The sequence below is a fragment of the Cyprinus carpio genome, chromosome B2, assembly GCF_018340385.1.
Source record: "Cyprinus carpio isolate SPL01 chromosome B2, ASM1834038v1, whole genome shotgun sequence".
NCBI lineage: Eukaryota > Metazoa > Chordata > Actinopteri > Cypriniformes > Cyprinidae > Cyprinus > Cyprinus carpio.
Window position 1 is genome coordinate 31,051,497 of NC_056598.1, and position 22,015 is coordinate 31,073,511.

Genomic DNA, 22,015 nt, shown 5'->3' on the forward strand with positions numbered 1-22,015 from the left:
TGTAAGTTATTATGAGCTCGGATCTGGAGAAATGAGCATAAAAAGTCATTTTAAAGATGTACTTGTGTTAGAGTTTAATGACGTCTGGAATGAAGTTCCACCCAAAGCTTCACCCGTCGCCCGTCTGTCTCTGCTCGTCCTCGACGCGGCGACACGTCAGTCTCAGAGATCTGCTGGAACATGAACAGTGTGCTGGAGGAGCCCCGGGGCCCAGCGGAGAAACACCAGATCTGTGACTTATTAGGAATATTTCATGAACTCATCAGAGGAGGAGAAACAAATGGCTTATTAAATCAAGACATCTGCTGTAGCGCATGAAGAGTTTCTTTGAAATCATTCTCAACAAACCCTGAGTGTTAAAGCAGCACTGCTTGTGCACCATTTAACTTGGGCTGATAAGCAACCACCTAGCAACCACCCAAAACACCCTAGCGATCAACCAGAAACCCCTAGAAACTACATAACAACACATAATAACCACCAACAACACTTAAGTAGCCATGTAAATCTATCTCATAACATTCTTGAAACCACCCAGTAAACAATAGAAATTACATAGCAATACCCTAGCAACCATTTTAAACTACATAGCAACTCCCTAGCAAGCAACACATAATTACCACTCAAAACACTAAAGCAGCCACAGAAATCTTATAACATCCTAGGAACTACCCAGTAATGCCCTAGCAACCACCCAGGAAACACTAGAAACAATGTAGCAACCCCTAGCAACCACCCAGGAAACACTAGAAAATACATAGCAACCCCCTAGCAACTACCCAGGAAACACTAGAAAATACATAGCAACCCCCTAGCAACCACCCAGGAAACCCAAACTACATAGTACAAACCACCCAGGAAGCAACTACATAGAAACCCTAGCAACTACCCAGGAAACACTAGAAAATACATAGCAACCCCCTAGCAACCACCCAAGAAACACTAGAAATAATGTAGCAACCCCCTAGCAACCACCCAGGAAACACTAGAAACTACATAGCAACGCCCAGCAAACCACCCCGGAACACCTAGCATAGCAACCCCCTAGCAACCACCCGGAAACAGAAACTAAAGCACCCCTAGGCAACCACCCAGGAAACACTAGAAACAATGTAGAAATCTAGAGAAACAACCAGGGGAAATTTTAGAATATATAGTAGCAACACTATAGCGCAACCAAAAAAAGGATAACAACCCAGCAACCACCCATTAAACACTAGAAACAATTAGCAACCCAGTAGCAACGTAGCAGGATACATTGTAAAATAGAGGAAACATTGGAAACTACATAGCAAAGAAACAACGTAGCCGTAGAAAGCAACCTTCCCAGGTAGTAGCAAACCCCCAGCAACCACCCAGGAAACACTAGAAACAATGTAGCAACGCAAACACCCAGGAAAAACTAGCAAACCCATAACCCCCTAGCAACCACCCAGGAAACACTAGAAACAATGTAGCAACCCCCTAGCAACCACCCAGGAAACACTAGAAACTACATAGCAACCACCCACGAAACATTAGAAACTACAACATAGCAACCACCCACGAAACTACAAACCCCTAGCAACCACCCAGGAAACACTAGAAACTACAGCAACCCCAGTCAACCACCCAGGAAACATTGAAACAACATAGCAACCCCCTAGCAACCACCAATGAAACACTAGAAACAACATATGTACCTAGCAAACAGGAAACACTAGAAACCATAGCAACACCCCACCCATTGTAAAACATAGTAACTAGAGCCACCACCCCAGGAAACATTAGCTACATATCAACCCACTAGCAACCACCCAGGAAACACTAGAAACTACATAGCAACGCCCAGCAACCACCCAGGAAACACTAGAAAACTACATAGCAACCACCCCACGCATTAGTAAACTACATAACACCTAGGAACCACACTAGTAACTCCCTAGCAACACCCAGGAAACACTAGAACTACCTAGCAAACCCCAACCACCCAGGAAACATTAGAAACTACATAGCAACACCCTAGCAACCACCCAGGAAACACTAGAAACTACATAGCAACACCCTAGCAACCATTGTAAACTACATAGTAACTCCCTAGCAACCACAGAAACTACCACTCGAGGAAACACTAGGAAACCCCAGTAACCACCCAGGAAACACTAAGAAACAACCAACAGGAAACACTAGAGAAACTACATAGCACCCCCTAGCAACCACCATTGTAAACACTAGAAACTAGAAAACTGTAGCAACCCACTAGCAAACCCCCTAGAAACTACATAGCCACCCTAGGAAACCCCCAGGAAACACTAGAAACTACATATCAACCCCCTAGCAACCACCCAGGAAACACTAGAAACTGCATAGCAACACCCTAGCAACCACCCAGGAAACATTAGAAACTACATAGCCACCCACTAGCAACCACCCAGGAAAACACTAGAAAACAAAGCAACACCCTAGCAACCACCCAGGAAAACAATATCAACCCCTAGCAACCACCCAGGAAACACTAGAAAAAACAAACCCCCTAGCAACCACCCAGGAAACACTAGAAACAACGTAGCAACCACGCAGGAAACACTAGAAACAAGATAGCAACGCCCAGCAACCACCCTGAAACATTAGAAACCATATCAACCCCCTAGCAACCACCCAGGAAACACTAGAAACTACATAGCAACCCCCTAGCAACCACCCAGGAAACACTAGAAACAATGTAGCAACCACCCAGGAAACACTAGAAAATACATATAGCAACCACCCACGAAACATTAGAAACTACATAGCAACACCCTAGCAACCAATAGCAACTCCCTAGCAACCACCCAGGAAACACTAGAAACTACGTAGCAACCAAACACTAGAAATACATATCAACCCCCTAGCAACCACCCAGGAAACACTAGAAACTACATAGCAACACCCTAGCAACCATTGTAAACTACATAGCAACCCACTACCCACCCAGGAAACACTAGAAACACATAGCAAAACCCCAACCCACTAGCAACCCCCCAGGAAACACTAGAAACTACATAGCAACGAACTAGCAAGGAAACAGTAGAAATTAGATATTAAATATCTAGCAACTAGCAACCAAACACTAGAAACTAAGTATCAAAACCCCTAGCAACACCCAGGAAAACACTAGAAACTTACATATCAACCCCTAGCAACCACCCAGGAAACATTAGAAACTACATATCAACCCACTAGCAACCACCCAGGAAAACACTAGGTAATACTTAGTAACAAACCCTATAGAAAACACAGGGGAAATTAGAAAATACATAGCAACCCCCTAGCAACCACCCAGGAAACATTGTAAACTACATAGCAAACAACCATAGCAACACACAGGAAACCCCTAGAAACACATATAGCAACCACCCAGGAAACATTAGAAACTACATAGCAACCTCCAGCAACCACCCAGGAAACATTAGAAACTACATAGCAACACCCTAGCAACCACCCAAGAAACACTAGAAATAATGTAGCAACCCCCTAGCAACCACCAATGAAACACTAGAAACAACATAGCAACACCCTAGCAACCATTGTAAATTACATAGCAACTCCCTTGCAAAACATAATAACCACGAACTGCCACGAACTCAGGTACACACCCTAGAAACCACCCGTTAACACCCTAGCAACCACTCAAAATGCCCTAGCAACCACACAGGAAACACAAGAAGTTACATAGAAACCAACCAGAACACCTAAGCAGCCACATAATAACCAAAACACCCTAGAAACCACCCCCTGCACCTTAGCATCCACCCAAGAAACACTAGAAGCTACACAGCAACACCCTAGCAACCACCCAAAATGCACTAGAATATTTTCTATATGTAAGAAATTGAATGTTCAAAGGTTGTAATAAAAAAAGTGAACGTGAAAATGTGCCTCATGTTTTCATCTGTCAGTAAATAGCTCTTCTGATGTGTGACTCTCTAAAATAATTTGATCAATAAAAAAGCACAAATTATTTATATGAATAATTTTACAGCATATCTATTAATTTAATATATTTTCATATTAGAAGCAAATGGTAGACTGTCTATGCTTTTAATCTAGAAATGAATATAATTCTATTAATAATAACACTGATAAAATTTATAAAAACCATATCTAAAAAATATATATATATTTTTTTTACAAGAATATAAAAAGTTTGCAATTTTATAAACAATTTCCATTTGATATTCAATAGAAAAATGTAACATTTTCACAGAAGCAGTTTAATTCTAAATGTCAAATAATTCCTGCACTGATCAGATCCAGTGAGTGTTCAATCAGCAAATTCATTTTAAAACTTCACATTTTAAACTAGACATATTTTCTTTTATGATTTAATGTTTTAAAGTATTTATATTTTGTTTTTTTTGTTATGTTGTTTGTGTGAGTGTTGTGTTATTGAGAAAAGGGAATAATTAAGTTTGATCATTTAGTAACAGCACATTTTCTCTGATGTTTGATGCTTGACCCTCAGCACTAATGATCCGAAGCAGAGTGAATGTGGCGCACCGAACACAGTTTCTCTCAAACACTGAGCTGTGTTCTGGACACTGATCGCATCTGCTGGAGTCTGAGGCTCAGCTCATATCACAGATATTCAACACCACACCGCCGGGGTTAAACATGTCATGTTTCAGAGGCGTGTGTCATGAAGCAGGACTGAGAAATGAAGGGCTTTATATGATATGAGACTCAGAACGTGTGTGTGTGTGTGTGTGTGTGTCTGTGTGTGTGTGTGTGTGTGTGGTGTGTGTGTGTGTGTGTGTGTGTGTGTGTGTGTGTGTGTGGAGGTCATTATAGGGACAAAAAATGTGTTTTATTGCATTTCTGAAAGAGTCAGTTGTTTCTAAGATCTCGTCGACAGCTTTGTTTCTAATCTGTTGTCTTCACGGGGAAATCACGGTTTAGATTTGTTGCTCTTTAAAGTTCAAAGTGAACCAAATCCTTTGAAATGTTTCCTGAAGATCTTTTATCCAGCTGCTCTCGGCTTCATCCACAAACATGAATCATCTCAATTAAAACAGCAAACCTATAGTTATTAACTGTTTGACACTAGCAATAATCTCTCATAAATGCAAAACACAATTTTATTCAGCGACATCCAATAAATATACAGTATATATATATATATATATATATATATATATATATATAGAATATATATATATATATATATATATATATATATGGCAAAAAAATAGAAAAATTAATCTGGCCAAAAAATGTTTGAAATATATATAGGAAATACATTTAGTTTCAACTTTCATATAGCAAAAATTTAAAAAATGTATTTTAGGGACAAGAAAATACATTTCCAAATTTACATTAATCTAAATGCAAATTTGGATGGAATAACCCTATAAGAGATTAAAATCTAGATTTAGAATGATTCGTTAATTTTTTGTTTTTATATATATATATATAAAGTGATTGTTTATATGTAGGGGGGCATTTATTACACTTACTGTATATATATATTTTTTTTATTTCTTTTTACTATCCTAACTCGGCAACAATGTGATGTTTATTTGTTTTTTTTATAATAATAATAAAATATTTTTAAAAATATACAAAGAATGGCCAAAAAATATATATTGGTAGAAAATATATATTTTTGGCCTTTTTTTTTTTTTAAATATACATTTATTTATTTACTTATTTTTGTCGTATGGGATTACATTCACATGCATAGTTAATTTTTAATTTTTTTTGTATCAAAAATAAATGTTCAGATGTGTTTATTTTCCCACAGCAGCTCACCTTCATTTAGAGGAGTCTTCCGAAGAGTGTGTTTAATGTGGATTTGTGGCTCTTCAGTGAATCCAGGTTTATATTCACTGCTTCAGATGATCACTGCATGCACTTATTAGGATGCTGTGCTCTTAAACCCGTCCTTCACGGGTCTCTCAGATAAAGGTCACATCGTCTGACTGGCAAACGTCCAGATCTGCTGCATACAGAGCCGGACCACCCACATCAGCCTCCGGTCCGCTCTCAGGTTACACACTCCAGCCAAACCACACACCGAGAGGAACGTGGACTTCAAACACACGCTGATCTGGAGAGCAGAGAGTTAATGTGCTGCATCTGTTCCTCAGCAAACATCGGGTCCTGGTCCTGCAGGAAACTCACTGATGGCTCTTTCAGCTGAAACATTAACATGTTATCAAACAATATATAAACTGACACTTACAGAGTCATAAGAACAACAATCAAATCTTAAATATTACTGTCAACAATCCTGTGAAAATCTTCAGTGCATGCATGTAGTTAGACAAAAAAAATGTATCTAGTGATGGACCAAAATCACTCTTTTTCCAAAATGCAAATAGTGATGTTAAAGTTTTCATTTAGTGGAAAACCTGTCTGTTTAATAAATTAGCTTGCTTTTTTTTTTTTTTTTAGTTAATCAAGATTCAAATATTTAATATTATTAAACACCCCCCCCCCCCCCCCCCACCCCCAAAAAAAAAAAAAAAAAATATTCCAACATACACAAAAAAAAACCCAACCTACCATTCTGAAAAATAATTTTCCTACTGTTTTGGTTGAATATTTTCAGTTGTGAAATTTCTGTGCGTCACGATTTTGAAAAATAGTATTTTTTACAATATTGTTGCACAAGAATTATTCATCTGAAAAACACCAAAAAGTAAATTTTCTGATACAATATTCTAACAAAATATATAAGTTTTCGAACCATGCACTATTATAAAATAACGATACACAGAAGTTTCAGCAACTGAAAATAATCAGAAAATTAATATTTTAATTATATATAATATAAATATATCATATATTTCGATGAAACAGCAAAAAAACAAAAAAAAAAACTTTTCTAATAAAGTTTTTCAACCACAAAAACAAAATATTATTCATGCATACACTATGTGCACTGAAAATATCATAAAATTATTTTATTTTTGATGTTTTGGCTACCAAAAATTTCAGTGGCATCCCATTTAAAACAGTATTTTGCAATAATGATAACTGAAAATATTCTACAAATAAATAATTTCCACTTTTGGCTGAAATGGTACATTACATAAATTTAAAAGTGAGAATGTTCTTTATAGTTTGTATTGATACTTGATTAATAATTGAGGTGGAAGACTGAAAGTCTGTGAGATTCTGCTGTAAATCAGTTTTCTCTCTCTCTCATGCCTTCTCTTCGCTACAAGAAACTCTAGAACATGATGTAGAATGACTAAAAATATGTTTTGAAGTCCTAAATAACATTTATTGAAGTATGTTTTACAAGAAAGTACTGTCAGATTTTCTGCTTCAAAATATCACATTTAATTATGTTTTAGTTGCCGTCTCTTTGTAATTATTTGTGAAATTTACTTAAAATTTCTGAGTGAAAGTAAATTCTTATTTCTTTTTCAGTGTAGTTTATTCTACATAAACACGTTTACACAAACAAGCAGTTCTGATCCAATCACAGCGCAGAGCTTTTAATATGAAACACAGAGTGAGATGAGCTCCTGCAGGGAAAACCTCATTAAAACATCATCTTCCTCCTCATCAAAGCTGGACAGACGAGTCTGAGCGGAGACGAGACTGAAAGCCTTCATCATGTGTTTGTGCTCCGTATGAGACACGGTGAGTTCAGCTCTGATTAAAGAGAGAAAACAGAGACAAACCACATTAAACCTCCTGCTGCTGCTGGAGACCCCAGCTACCACATTAAACCTCATGCTGGTTGTGTTGAGCTCTGATCCTGTTTTTTATTTTTGTGGAAACTGTGATGCATTTTATTTTTCAGGATTCAAAGATAAATAGAAAGCTCAGAAGAACAGCATTTATTTGAAATAGAAATCTTCTGTAACATTGTGTTTTTACTGTCACTTCTGATCAATTGAATGCGTCCTTGATTCACGAGTTCATATAATATGGTAGAACAATTAGCAGCATATTTGGCGTGCTGTCCGGAGGGAGGGCTCCGAGCTCGGGAAGAGCCTGAACCCAGAGAACTCCCCAAAAGAAGCTAATGGTACGAGACAGCAGCTGGATAGAAAATGTGAGTGGCCCCCTAAAATATGCGTGTTGTGAAGAAAAGTGGAGTGTGTACGCAGAGCATGAGGAGCACGATGGGAGGCCAGGTGAGGGACTCTCACTGACCGAAGAGAGCCGCGGCTGCTGCACCGGAAGAGAGAGCATCCGATGCTGAATAAGCCTAACTCTCGAAACGACCGATGGAGGGCACTATCAAAGAGTGTCGTTGTTTCTGCATTGGTGGGGGGAGAGTAGGATGCTGATCATGCTTTCAAATCACTTTTGCACCTACTTTGGTGTCATTTTTTTTTTATCGGTGTGCAGCGATGCTTCAAGTCAAATAAACGAACAAACATGTGCACATACATCACTTTGGTTGTTTCCTGTAGATCTCGCCTTCTCACGCGCAGCCCCACGATTGGTCGGTTATGTACAACACCTGCATGTTATTGGTCAAACTGCTTTGATGCTTTAGGCGATACTAAAAAATCCCAGCAGGGATGCGCCCTGCATGAACGGCGCACACGGTCACCCCACGCAGACAGAGCTGATTCTGAACTGGAGAGAAGAAAAAAAAGAGGCTCCGCCCTTTTTTTACGGTTAGATTGGTGCAACCGGACGGGAGTTTAAAAATGTAGCAAGGTGACCTCTTATTCTTTTTTTGATTTATTTTGTTTATTTTGGAGTGTTTTGGTGTTTTGCTGTGGTGGGGTTTTTTTGTTAAGGGTTTTTTTGTTTTTGTTTTTGGTGAAGTGTTTTAATGTTACCTTTTTTTTTTGTTTTGACTAGGGGTTGCACAGAGTAATCGACTTCAATGCTCTGCCATGACGCTTCAAGCTTGACGTCGACTAGTCGCTGGTCCTATAGAGGGCGCAACAGGATAAGAAATCTTTGAAGGACTTCCACATCTACGCTCCGTTTACAAACAGTTAAAATGACAATGAAATATCAACAAGACATGTGATTATATTACTGGATGCTCGAAATTGTACAATCTAAACAGCTTATTGTGTGGGTAAGTTAAAATCCCTGTTCTACTCTAATGCACTGTAACGCACACGCATATACAGCCAGTACTGTAGCTCGTATGTCATGCGCAGATCGCGCGCACAGAATCATTCAGCGCGGAAATGTACAGTCAACACTGTTCTGTAAACCTCGGCGTTGTAGAGAGTGTGTGGCTGGTCGAGCAGAGCGGCGGCTGAGATGAATCACACACACACTCTCTCTCTCTCTCACACACTCACTCACTCACTCACTCACACACACACACACACTCTCTCTCTCTCACACACCTTTTTCTTCACACACACACACACACTCACTCTCTCTCTCTATCTCACACACACACACACATACACCACACTCATTTACTTTCTCAGAAAAAAAACAAAAAAAACAAAAGACTCACTCTCTGGGTTTATACAGCGTTTTGAAAACACCCACACACACACACCCACACTGTGACACACCACACACAGTTGTGGGCCACACATAAAACACGCACCACACACACACACACAAAAACACGCACACACACTCATTCACTCACTCTCTCTCACACACACACACACTCAGAAATTAATCACCCAAATTCTTTAACAGGATATGCGAGTGTTTTGTTGGCTCCAGCAGGTACAGCGACAAAGAGCTGAAACACATTTCTGCATTTGAACAAAACAATCCTTCATGAAATTAATTACCGAGGGACTGAGTCTGCCAAAAAACACAAGAGTAAAAGCTCAAAGTCTCCTGTGAAGCAGCAACAGATCAAAATCACATCAGCGCAGAAGAACCGAGAGGAGAGAGGGACCTCCAGTGAACACTCAGAGCAACTGCAGCCATCACAAATAATAATAATAACCATTTATAACTGAACACATTTCTATTCTGCTTCTTCTTGCATTGAAATTTAGAGAATATACTGGAAGTTAATCTGATTTAAAAATAAATAAAAGTGAAAGTGACAGTGAAAGTGACTTAATAAATATTTTATTTTAAACTTAATAACTTTTTAATATAATGTAACATTTGCCTTTGGCCCTTGATCAAGTTTGATTTTTGGCTAACCTTAACCCAAACCCCAAGTGATAACAAGAAGCAGGGGTTTGTTTTGGTTATAGTTAAATTTATTTTTTTAATTGAAAATATAAATTAGATGAGTTTATTTTATATAAAATTAATTTAGTTTATTGAATTGGAAAATGAAAATAATGAACTGAAATGAAAATTAATACAAAGTATATACTGTAGGCCTATTAAAAAAATAATAATGACAAACATAACAAAGTTACTAAAACATTAAAATTTAAATTGTAAACAAAAACTAAACCATAATATTATCTCATTACTACTAAAATAACACTGACATGAACAAACACTTCAAAAGATGGAAACTGACATATTATATTTTATTTCAAGAAATCTTTATTTCAGAAGCAGGATGAAAACCTGAATATATGAGAGAATTTTAAAAGTATGATTTATAGATGTGGAAAAGCCATGGAAATGAATACATTTTTAAAAATGTGTGGACATTTCTATAATGAATATGGATTTTTATAGTTTTGTCAGGTTCTAAAATATTTTATCAGATTTTGATTTTTATGAGATGTTTTTTTTGAAGAGAAAAAAATTTTCATCCTCTAATCATAAACAACTGGAAAAAAATCATATTTTTGTTTTTTTGTTCTTAAAGTCTTGTGTTTTGGTGTTAGGGGGGAAAAAGGAGACAAGGAGAACACCCAGAAAGGAAAAATCAAGAAAATTCATTGATACACATTCAGTTCTTCAGAGTTTTGGAAATCATGCAGTTTATTTATAGTTTCTGTAAATAAGAAGTTGAATAATGAGCAGCTTTATTATTACAGCACAAGTATCTCTGAAATATTGAGAAGAGCAGCTGAAGCTCGCTGCATGTTTGTTCTGTGATGATCACATTAATCACAGTGTGGTCTACATCAACTCCAGCCGGCTCCATCTCATCATTCAACATTATTTCTGATATCTCACTATTGATGAAGCTGCCGAGCAGATTCTCAAATGACCACAAACATATCGATTTCAACAGTATTTTATTCCAAAATAAAAACTCAAAACAAATCACATCGATTACATTTCTCTCTCATCCCCCCCATTACACTCTCAAAACAGTGGAGCCCTCTCGGGGTCAAATATAAGAAAAGGTCAAAGGTCAGGCGGAGGGATTTCTGTGGGAGCTTCAGTACCGAACCAAAGCGCCGCTGCGTTTCTGCTCCGACAACAAAAACACTGTTTTACAAAGCTACCAAAAGCCCTTAAAATAGTGCACAACTTTTTTTCTCCGTACTCATTTTTTGTCGTTTTGCATATATAATGCAGAATCCGTTAGTGCCAGAAAAAACAATAACAATAACAACTACTGCGATAAAAATGCACTTATGATCCAAGTAGAAACTAGTTTTAATTCAGCCGCGTTTGTTTTCTGAAGCTTGACATTTCACTGCAAGAATCCGATTGATTTTGACCTGGACGTGTGTCTGTGAGTCACGCTACACTATAAATAAACCAAAGTGGCATAAATTAATATTTTGAATCATTTGAAGAAATCAGACATTTTAAGGCAAACATTTTCTCCTGGAAACTTCGTTTCCCCCTTCTTGGTTTCTGAGTCCTTCATCTCAGCGCGGGTTTGGTTGGACGAGGGTGAAGCTGATGGTTTGATGACGAAGATCTCGTGTTTTGTCTGAGGTCAGAGGTCACGTGCTGGTTCTGAGCTGATGAGTTCAAGGGGAAGTTTGGATCTTATTCCTAAACAACACAAAGTCGAATCAGACGGACGCTCAAGTGTTTCAGTCAGAGTCTGAGAAGTGATGTTGGAAAGATGGAAGCTCACGCAAAACACGTCTGGATCATATTCAGGATTCTTTCACATTTTCCAGACTCAAATCTCCAAACCTCTCCATACCATAAAAGTCTGTACATTTTATTTTTGCAAAGGTGCTTGAGGTTATGTAATACGGTGCTAAGAATACAGTTAGAAGAAACCCGAAATGCTTATAACCTGTGTTTTGCATGATGAAAATATGCACCTTGAATTAATTCAGTCATATTTGACGATCACTAAAGAATCACTAAACAGCTGACGTGAAAACACTTCTTGTACGATTGTCTTATTTTCATTAAATTCTTAAATTTCTATTATAAAAAAACAAAATGGGGCAAAAGTCTGGAAATGCAAATATTTTTCCATACTTGGCTTTCTTTTTTTCGTACTATTCCAGTCCTGGAAATTACTTAAATCAAATTCCATACTTTTCTAAACCATGTAGGAACCCTGCATATTCTACCTCAGTTTCTTTTTAGAAAAAAAAAAACAAATAAATACATAAACATAATAAAACTAAATAATAATAATATAATAATATAATTATATATTATATATAGATATATATTATATAATATATATATATAGATATATATATATATATATATATATAAGTAATTCAAATAAATATATTCGCAAATAATAAATAGGTTTAGCTTATTTTTTTTGCATTGTGATATAGTTCATGACAATTAATATTTAACCCAATAATTAATCTCTTTTTTTTTTTTTTTTTTTGGGTAAGGCTCATAATAAACATTAGATTCTCATTACTGTAATCAGAAACACTAATATTTTAAATAAGACATTATTTTTCATTTTATTTTTCAAGATTCTCAAATTACTTGAAAGTTGAAAAATAAAAGTATTTATCTGAAACAGAAATCTTTTGTCACATTAGAAATGACTTTACTGCCACTTTTGATTCATTTAATGTGTCCTTGATAAACAAAAGGTTTTTATATTTTTTCATATTAAGTAATTAAATGTCAGTGCAAGTTCATATAAATAGTCTATATATATATATATATATATATATATATATATATAAATAATATTACATTTTTATAAATAATATATTTTTACTACGGTGATCAGAATTTAAGGTAAAAATGAACGAATTAATTGTCATGAAAATCATCACATTGCACCTTTATAGTTAAAAAAAAAAAAAACAAAAAAAATATAATATATATATAGAGATATATTAATATATTATATATATAATATATAATATATATATATATTTATATATATATATAAAAAAGAAAGCAATTTAATTTAATTATTTTTTTTTTAAGTGAAAAATATGACCCAGACGTGTGACTGGTTTTATGCGACACAGCAGGAAAGATTCAGCTTCCTGTGAACAAAAGCAGAGCAGAGAAACACAGCAACATCAATGAGCTCAAAAACATTCCCATCATGCTCCACACGTCACTGAAGCTGCGAGCGTCACAAGACACAGCATGAGGTCAGAGGTCAGCACTGAAAGGCATTCTGGGAACAGGCAGTGGTCTGAGGAGGCTGATGATGAAGCGTTAGACACCAGCGCGGCGGCGGTTGCATGCAGAGCTCGAACCCTCTTACCTGCGAGATTCACGCGTCACCGTCAGCAGCTGAGATCTCTGTCTCTTTATGAACCACTACTTTAGTGACCGACATGTCTGGGTGCTGCTCTTTGGCCTCTTTAATGGCCTGAGCCAGAGCCTGACCCACAATGCACCAGCAGAGGGAGACAGAGACCACAGATCAATCAATCAATCAATCAGTTAATTAATCAATCAATCAATCAATCAGTTAATTAATCAATCAATCAATCGATCAGCATGTTCTGCTTGAAGGTTATACAGTTAAAGACCCGAGACTGTCATGCAATCATTAAATACAGATCTGCTGAATGATTATAAGATTTGATTATAGAAGAATCTGTCATCATCATATTACACTCAATTTAAAGAAATAATTCAAGCAAAGTTTTATAAATAATAGAAAATGTGTCTATTTATAATGGTGGAATGTGTGTATTTATGAATATGGGAGGTTTGATGGAATGCTCGACAAACTTTAATAGAGTAAATGCAGCTTTTTCTTTTTGGGGAAATATTTTTAAATGTTTGTCTTGATGAACCTTAATGCAATAAATATTGAAAAATTAATACAGATTTTTTAATTAATAATTTTAAAATATATTTATCCTTGACAAACTTCAACACAATTAATGCATATAAATATTTTCAGTAATATTTTGATGAATCTTAATACATGCAGTCTTTTTAGAAGTATTTTAAAATGTGTTTATAATTAAGTTATAACTGAAACAATATGTTTTAATTTTAATCTTGCCTGACTCACGAGTGTATTGTGTGTGTGTTATGTACCTGGTCGTGGTCTGCGTCTCCGGTGATGACGATCCTCTTCTCGATGCGAGTCTCTGAAATACCGTCCTTCACCGTCTGACAAACACACAATCAAACACAATTCACAACATATCTGTGGACAAAATACTTGTATTAATACAAAGTAAGAGCTTGAACTTAAAATGTTCAAATGTAAAATGATCATTTTTTCAATTTCACAGTACGACTGTAATTTACAACATTAATGTGTTTCTCTCTTTATTTTCCATAAATAAAGTTAAAACTAATAATGATAATAGTAGTAATAATGACAATAATAACTATAATTATTCTAAAATTTGATTTAAATATTATTATATTTTAATAATTATATTTTATTTTCAAAATTCTTTTAATACTATTAAATATTTAATTTGATTTTCTCCAAAAAAAAAAGTGTCTATAACAACTAAAATAAAACGTCCAGCTAGAAAGTGCTTATATATCGTATCGTATCATATCTATTTAAATGGATGGGAGAATGTAATGCTTGACAAAACCTAATACAGTTAAGTTAATGAAACGTTTTAAAGAAATATATATATATATATATATATACAAATAGTATATAGTATATATATATATAATATATATAGTATATATATATTTACAAAAATTACATACCCACGGAGTCAACATAACATAAAGACATGTAATATTAGGTCTAAAAAAGAAAATATTTTCAATAGTAATGGTCAAATGAGGGATTAATTATACAATGTATTTAACACAATTATCACACACAGTGGTGTCCTCAGTGTGTCTGACTTGGGTGACAGTGTGTATGTGTGTCTATACAGAGAGTGACCTTGGTTGATGTGTATGTGTGTCTGACCTTAGTGATGGTCAAATGAGTGTGTGGTGTGTGACCTTGGTGAATGTGATGTGTGTTGTGTGTGTGTGTGTGTGTGTGTGTGTGGTGTTGGGTGTGTTTGTGGTCGTCTTGGGCGTGTGTGGTGTGTGTGTGTATGTGTGTGTGTGTTTGGGTGGTCTGTTGACATTGGTGATGTGTGTGTGTGGGTGAGAGTTCTGGACATCAAATCCAGTGTGTGGGTCCACAGTCGGAAAGGGTGATATGTGTGTGTGTGTGTGTGTGAGTGTGTGTCTGACCTTGGTGATGTGTGTGTGTTACAAAGTGTGCTCTGTGTGTTGTATGTGTGTGTGTGTGTGTGGTGTGTGTGTGTGTATCAGAGCGTCTCTTCATGACCTTGGTGATGTGTGTGTGTTGTGTGTGTGTCGGGTGGTGTGTGTGTCTGAGCTGGGTGATGTGTGTGTGTGTTGAGTCAAACACTGGTGATGATATGTGTCACTGTGTGTGTGTGTGTGTGTGTGTCTGACCTTGGTGATGTGTGTGTGTGTGTGTGTCTGACCTTGGTGATGTGTGTGTGTGTGTGTGTGTGTGTGTGTGTGAGCGTGTGTGCTGGTGAAGTCATTTTTGTGTCATTTTGTGTGTGTGTGTGTGTGTGTGTGTGTGTGAGCGTCTGACCTTGGTGATTTGTTTGTCTGATGTGATGGTCTGAGCGCTCATGAAGACGCCTGCATCTGAGTCGCCATCCGCATCAACCTGCACACACACACACATACACACACATACACACACACACACACACACACACACACACACACACACACACACACACACACACACACACACACACAGATGTGTTACACACACGCCGGCGCACTAGAAGCAGCATCAGACCGTGTAGAGAGCGCTTCACCTCTGCAGACTCGTACGTGATGGTCTTGGTCTCGGTGTGAACCACAGCAACATCTTTAACCGCTTCCTCCGACTGCTGATCCACAAACACAGAAAATCACTCTGAAACACTCCAGAACTGCTTGAATAACCTTTTAATGATGGCATAATGATATTTCAGCTCATTATAAAGACAACTACTCATTTTAAGTGACAAGGGACCCACGGCAAACACTAAACCCTTTATGTTTCAACAAGAAACTGCAGTCGCAACCCTAATTAATATTCAGTAATACTATCAACTTATCTGCTATATTTGTTTAGCTTATTGGTTCATTTTTGATGATATCTCCCTGTTTATTAATGTAAAGCTGCTTTGTAATGATCTGTAGTTTATAAAGCGCTACAGAAATAAATTTGACTTGACAATCAGTTTCTCATTCAACCATTTGTCGAAGTCAAAATCAGGCAAAACATCCTCAACAAATGGAAGCGTCCAGCTGCTCATGAATACATTCATCCAGACATGCAGATGTGATGAATAGAGTGTGTTAAACAACATCTGTGATCACTTGTAATTAATCAGTGACTCATCAAACGCTTCCAATCGTGAAGCAAGAAGAAAGAGAGAGTTTCCATCATGAGTCAGTGCTGATGTCACACGGTGACCCCGGTGCACGCTGGGATTGGTTACCTCCATACTTCCTTCTCCTTGTTTGGTCCAGGATCAGGCTCATGTCTGAAAGTTTGAAACCTTGGTTGCTCGTTCAAATGGAAACATGAAGAACCTGCTTCATCTTTAACGCTGATCATCTGCTCTTGAGGTCGGTCTTCCATCTGGGTTTGCTCAGATGATGGAAATTCTCTGTAAGGTTGTATGTTGATGGATTCATGCGCAGGTTCCTCAAAGAACAAGAGCTGAGAAGATTCAAACGAGTCTGCATACACTTCTTCAACATGTTCTTGATCAAAACTCTCAATGTTGTTATGGAAGACACCAACATCAGGTTGGGTTTCTGAGGTGGCTTCTTCCATCGCAGGATCCTTGTTTTTATCTTTAATCTCAATATTTTGGTGTTTTCGATCCAAGATTTGGAGCATGTCTTCATCTTCTTCATGGCTAAGTTTGGGTTCTTCCCTTTAGATGGAGTTGCACTTTTCGTTGATTTCCTGCAAGAATCTCTTGGGCTTCTAGTTTGGTTGATTCTTCTTCATCTTCTTTCATGCAGGTTCCTTGGTTTTCATCTCCAATCTCAACTTCTGTTTTATGTAATTTCCATTGTTTCAGATCCCAAGATCTTCTTGGAGCATGAATTTCTGGGTGTTTTCTAAGCATTATGGTGTTTCAGATCCCAGATTTGGAGCATGTCTTGATCTTCTTGGTTTCTAGCAGGAATTTCTTGGGTTTCTAAGTTGGGTTCTTCTCCTTTAGATGGAGTTTTCATTCTGGTGTTTCTGATCCAAGATTTGGAGCATGTCTTCATCTTCTTCGTGGCACATCACTTCTTGGTTTCCTGCAGGAATTTCTTGGGTTTCTGAGTTGGTTTCTTCTTCTTCAAATGGAGTTTCCATTGCCATTTCCTTGATTTCAACCTCAATATTTTGGTGTTTTTGATCCAAGAATTGGAGTATTCTTCATCTTCTTCATGGCACATCACTTCTTGGTTTCTAGCAGGAATTTCTTGGGTTTCTGAGTTGGTTTCTTCTTCTTCAAATGGAGTTTCCATTGCCATTTCCTTGATTTCAATCTCAATATTTTGGTGTTTTCGATCCAAGATTTGGAGCATGTCTTCATCTTCTTCATGGCACATCACTTCTTGGTTTCCTGCAAGAATCTCTTGGGCTTCTGTGGTTGATTCTTCCATTGCAGGTTTGCTTGTTTTTTTATTTAATCTCAAATTTAAAGCGTTTTGGTTTTTCAGATTTGGGTTTTGTATTGTTTTTCTTTGGTTGATGGTTTCTAAGTTGGGTTCTTCTCTTTTAGATGGAATTTGCATTGCAGTTTCCTTGATGTCTTCTTCAACCCCAATATTTTGGCATTTCTAATCCCAGATTAGGAGAATGTCTTTATCTTCTCGGTTTCGTTGGGTTTCTAAGTTGAATTCCTCTCCTTTAGATGCCATTTCCAATGCAGATCCTTGATTTCATATGCATCCTCAATACTTTGGTGCTTCTGATCCCAGATTAGGAGCATATCTTGATCTTCTTGGTCTCCAGCAGGAATCTCTTGGGTTTGTGAGCTGGTTTCTTCCAATGCAGTTTCCGTTTCATCTTTAACCTCAATATTTCGGTGTTTCTGATCCCATATTTGGAGCACATCTTTATCTTCATCACCATCTTCATGGTACATCACTTCTTTGGTTCCAGCAAAAATCTCTTGGGTTTCCAAGATGTTTTGTTCAGATGCAGATTCTTTGCAATTGAACTCTGGGACAGAAACTGTCACAGAGTTCATCAGAGAGCAAAACCACCTCCCTGTGTCAACACAACCTCAGCATATCAGCTTCGTTACCATCAGAATAGCATTAAACTTGGTGACTTTTGTCGCACTGGCTACGTGAACACAAAAAACATAATTCAAAAAGGCAAAGTGGTTCTAAAAACAATAAAGTCACACTCGTGTTTCTAGCAGCCAAACATGGCTGTAGGAAATAAATGGGAAATATGAAAAAATACACCATCTTTTTATACTATTTACAAATCTTCCTCAAAGCTTTATTTACTTTATTTTTATTTATTTATTTTTTCAGACAAGGATGTCCTTAAAAGGAGGTTTTGGGATATTTTGTCAGATTTAAACAACTTTTAGGTACACATTTATCCTCCATATTTGTTTATATACATATATACAAACTAGTGTGACTAACACAGAGCACATTTTAGCAAATTTGCACTTCAAAATAACAGTGTTAGTAGTAGTCTTTGATAATGTCTAAATATATAACCAAATCAAATAGAGAACCTATGAAAAATTGCTCTAATCAGCTGCAAACTTGAATATCATTAATAAGTGTTTAAATTGCAAAATATTAATTCAGTGCTATTATAGTGTGTGTATATATATATATACATACTATACCATTTCTATACTATTATAGTTTTTATGAATACTTTTTACTTTCATTTACTATTTTCTGTTTTCATTTTAATTTTAGTTAAAGTTTTAGTAATTAATTTTGACGTTTTTGTCATTTTTATTAGTTCTATTAATGTCTATAAAGTTTGAATTAAGTTTTCGTTTCTGGTTTTGAACTAACTTGAACAAAACAAAAATGTGAAATGTTACCTTGGCAACTAGCTGAAATAAAATTATAAAAACAGAACAATAAAAATGTTTTAGGTTTCAATTTTGGTTAACAATAATAACCATGATTCATTTCATTAAAAGAAAAAAAAGGAAAATAAAAGCTGCTTCTAACTTTCCTGCATCTCTCTACTGTGCTACAGTAACAAAAAGCTCACTGGAGAGCAGACAGGATTCATTAAAATCCATGCAATATTAATGTGAGCGTGAACTCACTCTCAAACGGGTTAATCCGCCTGTTGATTTATTCACACTACCTCCATGTGAATCTAAGCTTCAGCTAAGCTGCCGTATCTGATGGACAAACACTCCATGTATCTCTGGCTTGTCTTGACAAGATCCCTATAATCCAGTTTTAGTTTGATTCCAGAAGCGTATGATCTGTATGATCTGATCTCAACCTCTGTCCAGCGGCCGTGAGATATACGACCCTTGTGTGTTTTTCTTTCATAATTCAGAGTCTCACAGCTGCTATTCCAAGCTTGAGAAAACAACATAAGTCTGTAGATTCACCGAAGGTCTTTAAGAAACGACAGCGGTGATACGATCTATGATGAGAGAACATCAAATACACCAACAAATCAAACGACCGCTCGCTCTGGAAAACAGTCAAAGCCCTAAATTAGCCTCTAATGGATCATTTATAAAAACATCACAATCGTAAACCGGCAGCAGATGTTCTGTAGAGATTTACAGGATGGAGCTGCAGATCCAAAGCTCTCACAGCAACAGGAGATTTCATCTGATTAATCTCTGAGACGTTTCCCAGACAGATTAAAGCGATCCTGAAGAGCACCTCACAGTCAGCCTTTTGAGTCTGCAGACTGAGATAACGCTGCTCAGTGAAGACGCGGAGGGTTTCAGAAAGCTCACGGTCGAGGGTTTTCCAGATTATGGCAGAAGTTGGATTCCTGCAGAAGTTCCCACGGTTCTCTGGCACCGCTGTAAATAAGCTCCGCGCTTCACAACACCAGGTCTGACTAAATCAGGTTCGTTCTTCCAGACAGAAAGATAAAGATGTTGGAATTCAGCACCTTTAGGGTGAATCTCATGAACACTTTCAGGTTATATTACACCCCAAAAAATTTATATTTGTCTAAGCATATGTAGGGCCCTATGAATTTTATCAATTTTATTTTTTCCCAAATTACGTTTTATGTTTAAAAAAAAAAAAAAAAAATTCTGTTTTTATTTTTTCTAAAATGTTTTAACAGTTCAATAATTTTTTTATTAATGAAAAAACATGTCTAATTAATTGAAACCATGAAACTTACACAATGAACTGCAATTTATTAAAAGTTTAACTAAAATTACATTTTAAGGCCCTATTAAATATGCCCCCCCACCCAAATTAAGTTTTATTTATTTACCAAATGCTGTGTTTTCCATTATTTTTCTGGATTCCATTTTAATGATTTCATAAAACTGTAATTAATCAAAAGCATCTCTCAGAGCAGTTCTAGAGCTCGTATATTGAGACAGCAGGACTATTAACATTACGAGTGTCACTTGTAAACTAGTAAACGAAACCACACGTCTGTGCCATTCATCCACACACAGAACATGCAGTAAACACGTGTGTATGATGCAGTAAACAGCAATATCTAACCTCCGCAGCATCGGCCGAATGATCCGGCTTTACTGGAACATCTTCAGCTTCGGCTGTAACCTCCTCCGACATCTACAGACACAGAGACACAACAGATAAACATCAGAGAGAAGAAGGGTCAGTTAAAGAAGTTAGTGTCAGCGGCTGGTGGCGTGAGATGTCTCATAAATCACAAAACAAATGTTCATGCAGAATAATCATCAGTGCCATGACGGTAAACACACAGGATGACTGTAAACAAACAAAACCAAACAGACTTATTTATTATATTTTTTTAATGAATGAAATGAATGCTCTATTTTTTAGTTTCATAATGTATTTTTATTTAATATTTTGTATTTTTAGGGGATTTTATAGTACTAAATGATATTTATGGATTAGTTATGATCCATTTAAACCAATTTTTGAGAATAGACCTAAAAATGAATTTCCAACTTACACAGTTGTAAATATTAATATTATTATTTTTTTTACTATAAAGAAGAGACTTAGCAGATTATTTCTTTATTGAAAAAAGTGAAACAAACAAACAAAAAAATATAAATGATTAAGTTATTATCATGAAAAACATACAAAAATGCTATTTTTAAATTTAATATGAAATATATATATTTAAAACATTTCTTCAACTACAAGAAAATCTAAGCTAGTTGTGTTCCAAATTTTAAGTTGATATCACAAAAAACCAAACGTTTCTACCTGATGAAATACAGTTCAATTCATTTTAATTTTTCTTTTATGCCAAACATCATTAGGATATTAATTAAAGATCATGTTCCATGAAGATATTTAGTAAATTTCCTACCGTAAATATATCAAAACTTAATTTTTGATTTAGTAATATGCATTGCTAAGAACTTAATTTGAACAACTTTAAATATGATTTTCTCAATATTTAGATTTTTTTGCACCCTCAGATTCCAGATTTTCAAATAGTTGTATCTCAGACAAATATTGTCTTCTTAACAAACCACACATCAATGGAGAGACAATTTTTCAGCTTTATTCTGATGATATGTAAATCTAAAAATGGACCCTTATGCCTAGTTTTGTGGTGCAGGGTCACATATGAGTAATTAACCCCAAACACACGTCACCTCCTGCTTCACAAACCTCCAACATGAGATCACTG

The 22,015-nt window shown here is 36.2% G+C and overlaps 1 protein-coding gene across 1 annotated transcript in view; it reads right to left on the reverse strand.

Moving 5' to 3' along the window:
- Positions 1–11,064: 11,064 nt before the first annotated feature.
- The window catches only part of LOC109107581 (band 4.1-like protein 3), a 31,513-nt gene continuing 20,562 nt past the window's right edge, over positions 11,065–22,015 (reverse strand). Inside the window, 6 exon segments of the mRNA XM_042719197.1 lie at positions 11,065–11,796; positions 13,463–13,582; positions 14,254–14,328; positions 15,758–15,835; positions 15,993–16,067; positions 20,884–20,955. Of these exon segments, the coding sequence (XP_042575131.1) occupies positions 13,472–13,582; positions 14,254–14,328; positions 15,758–15,835; positions 15,993–16,067; positions 20,884–20,955 (411 nt within the window). The 3' untranslated portion in view covers positions 11,065–11,796; positions 13,463–13,471.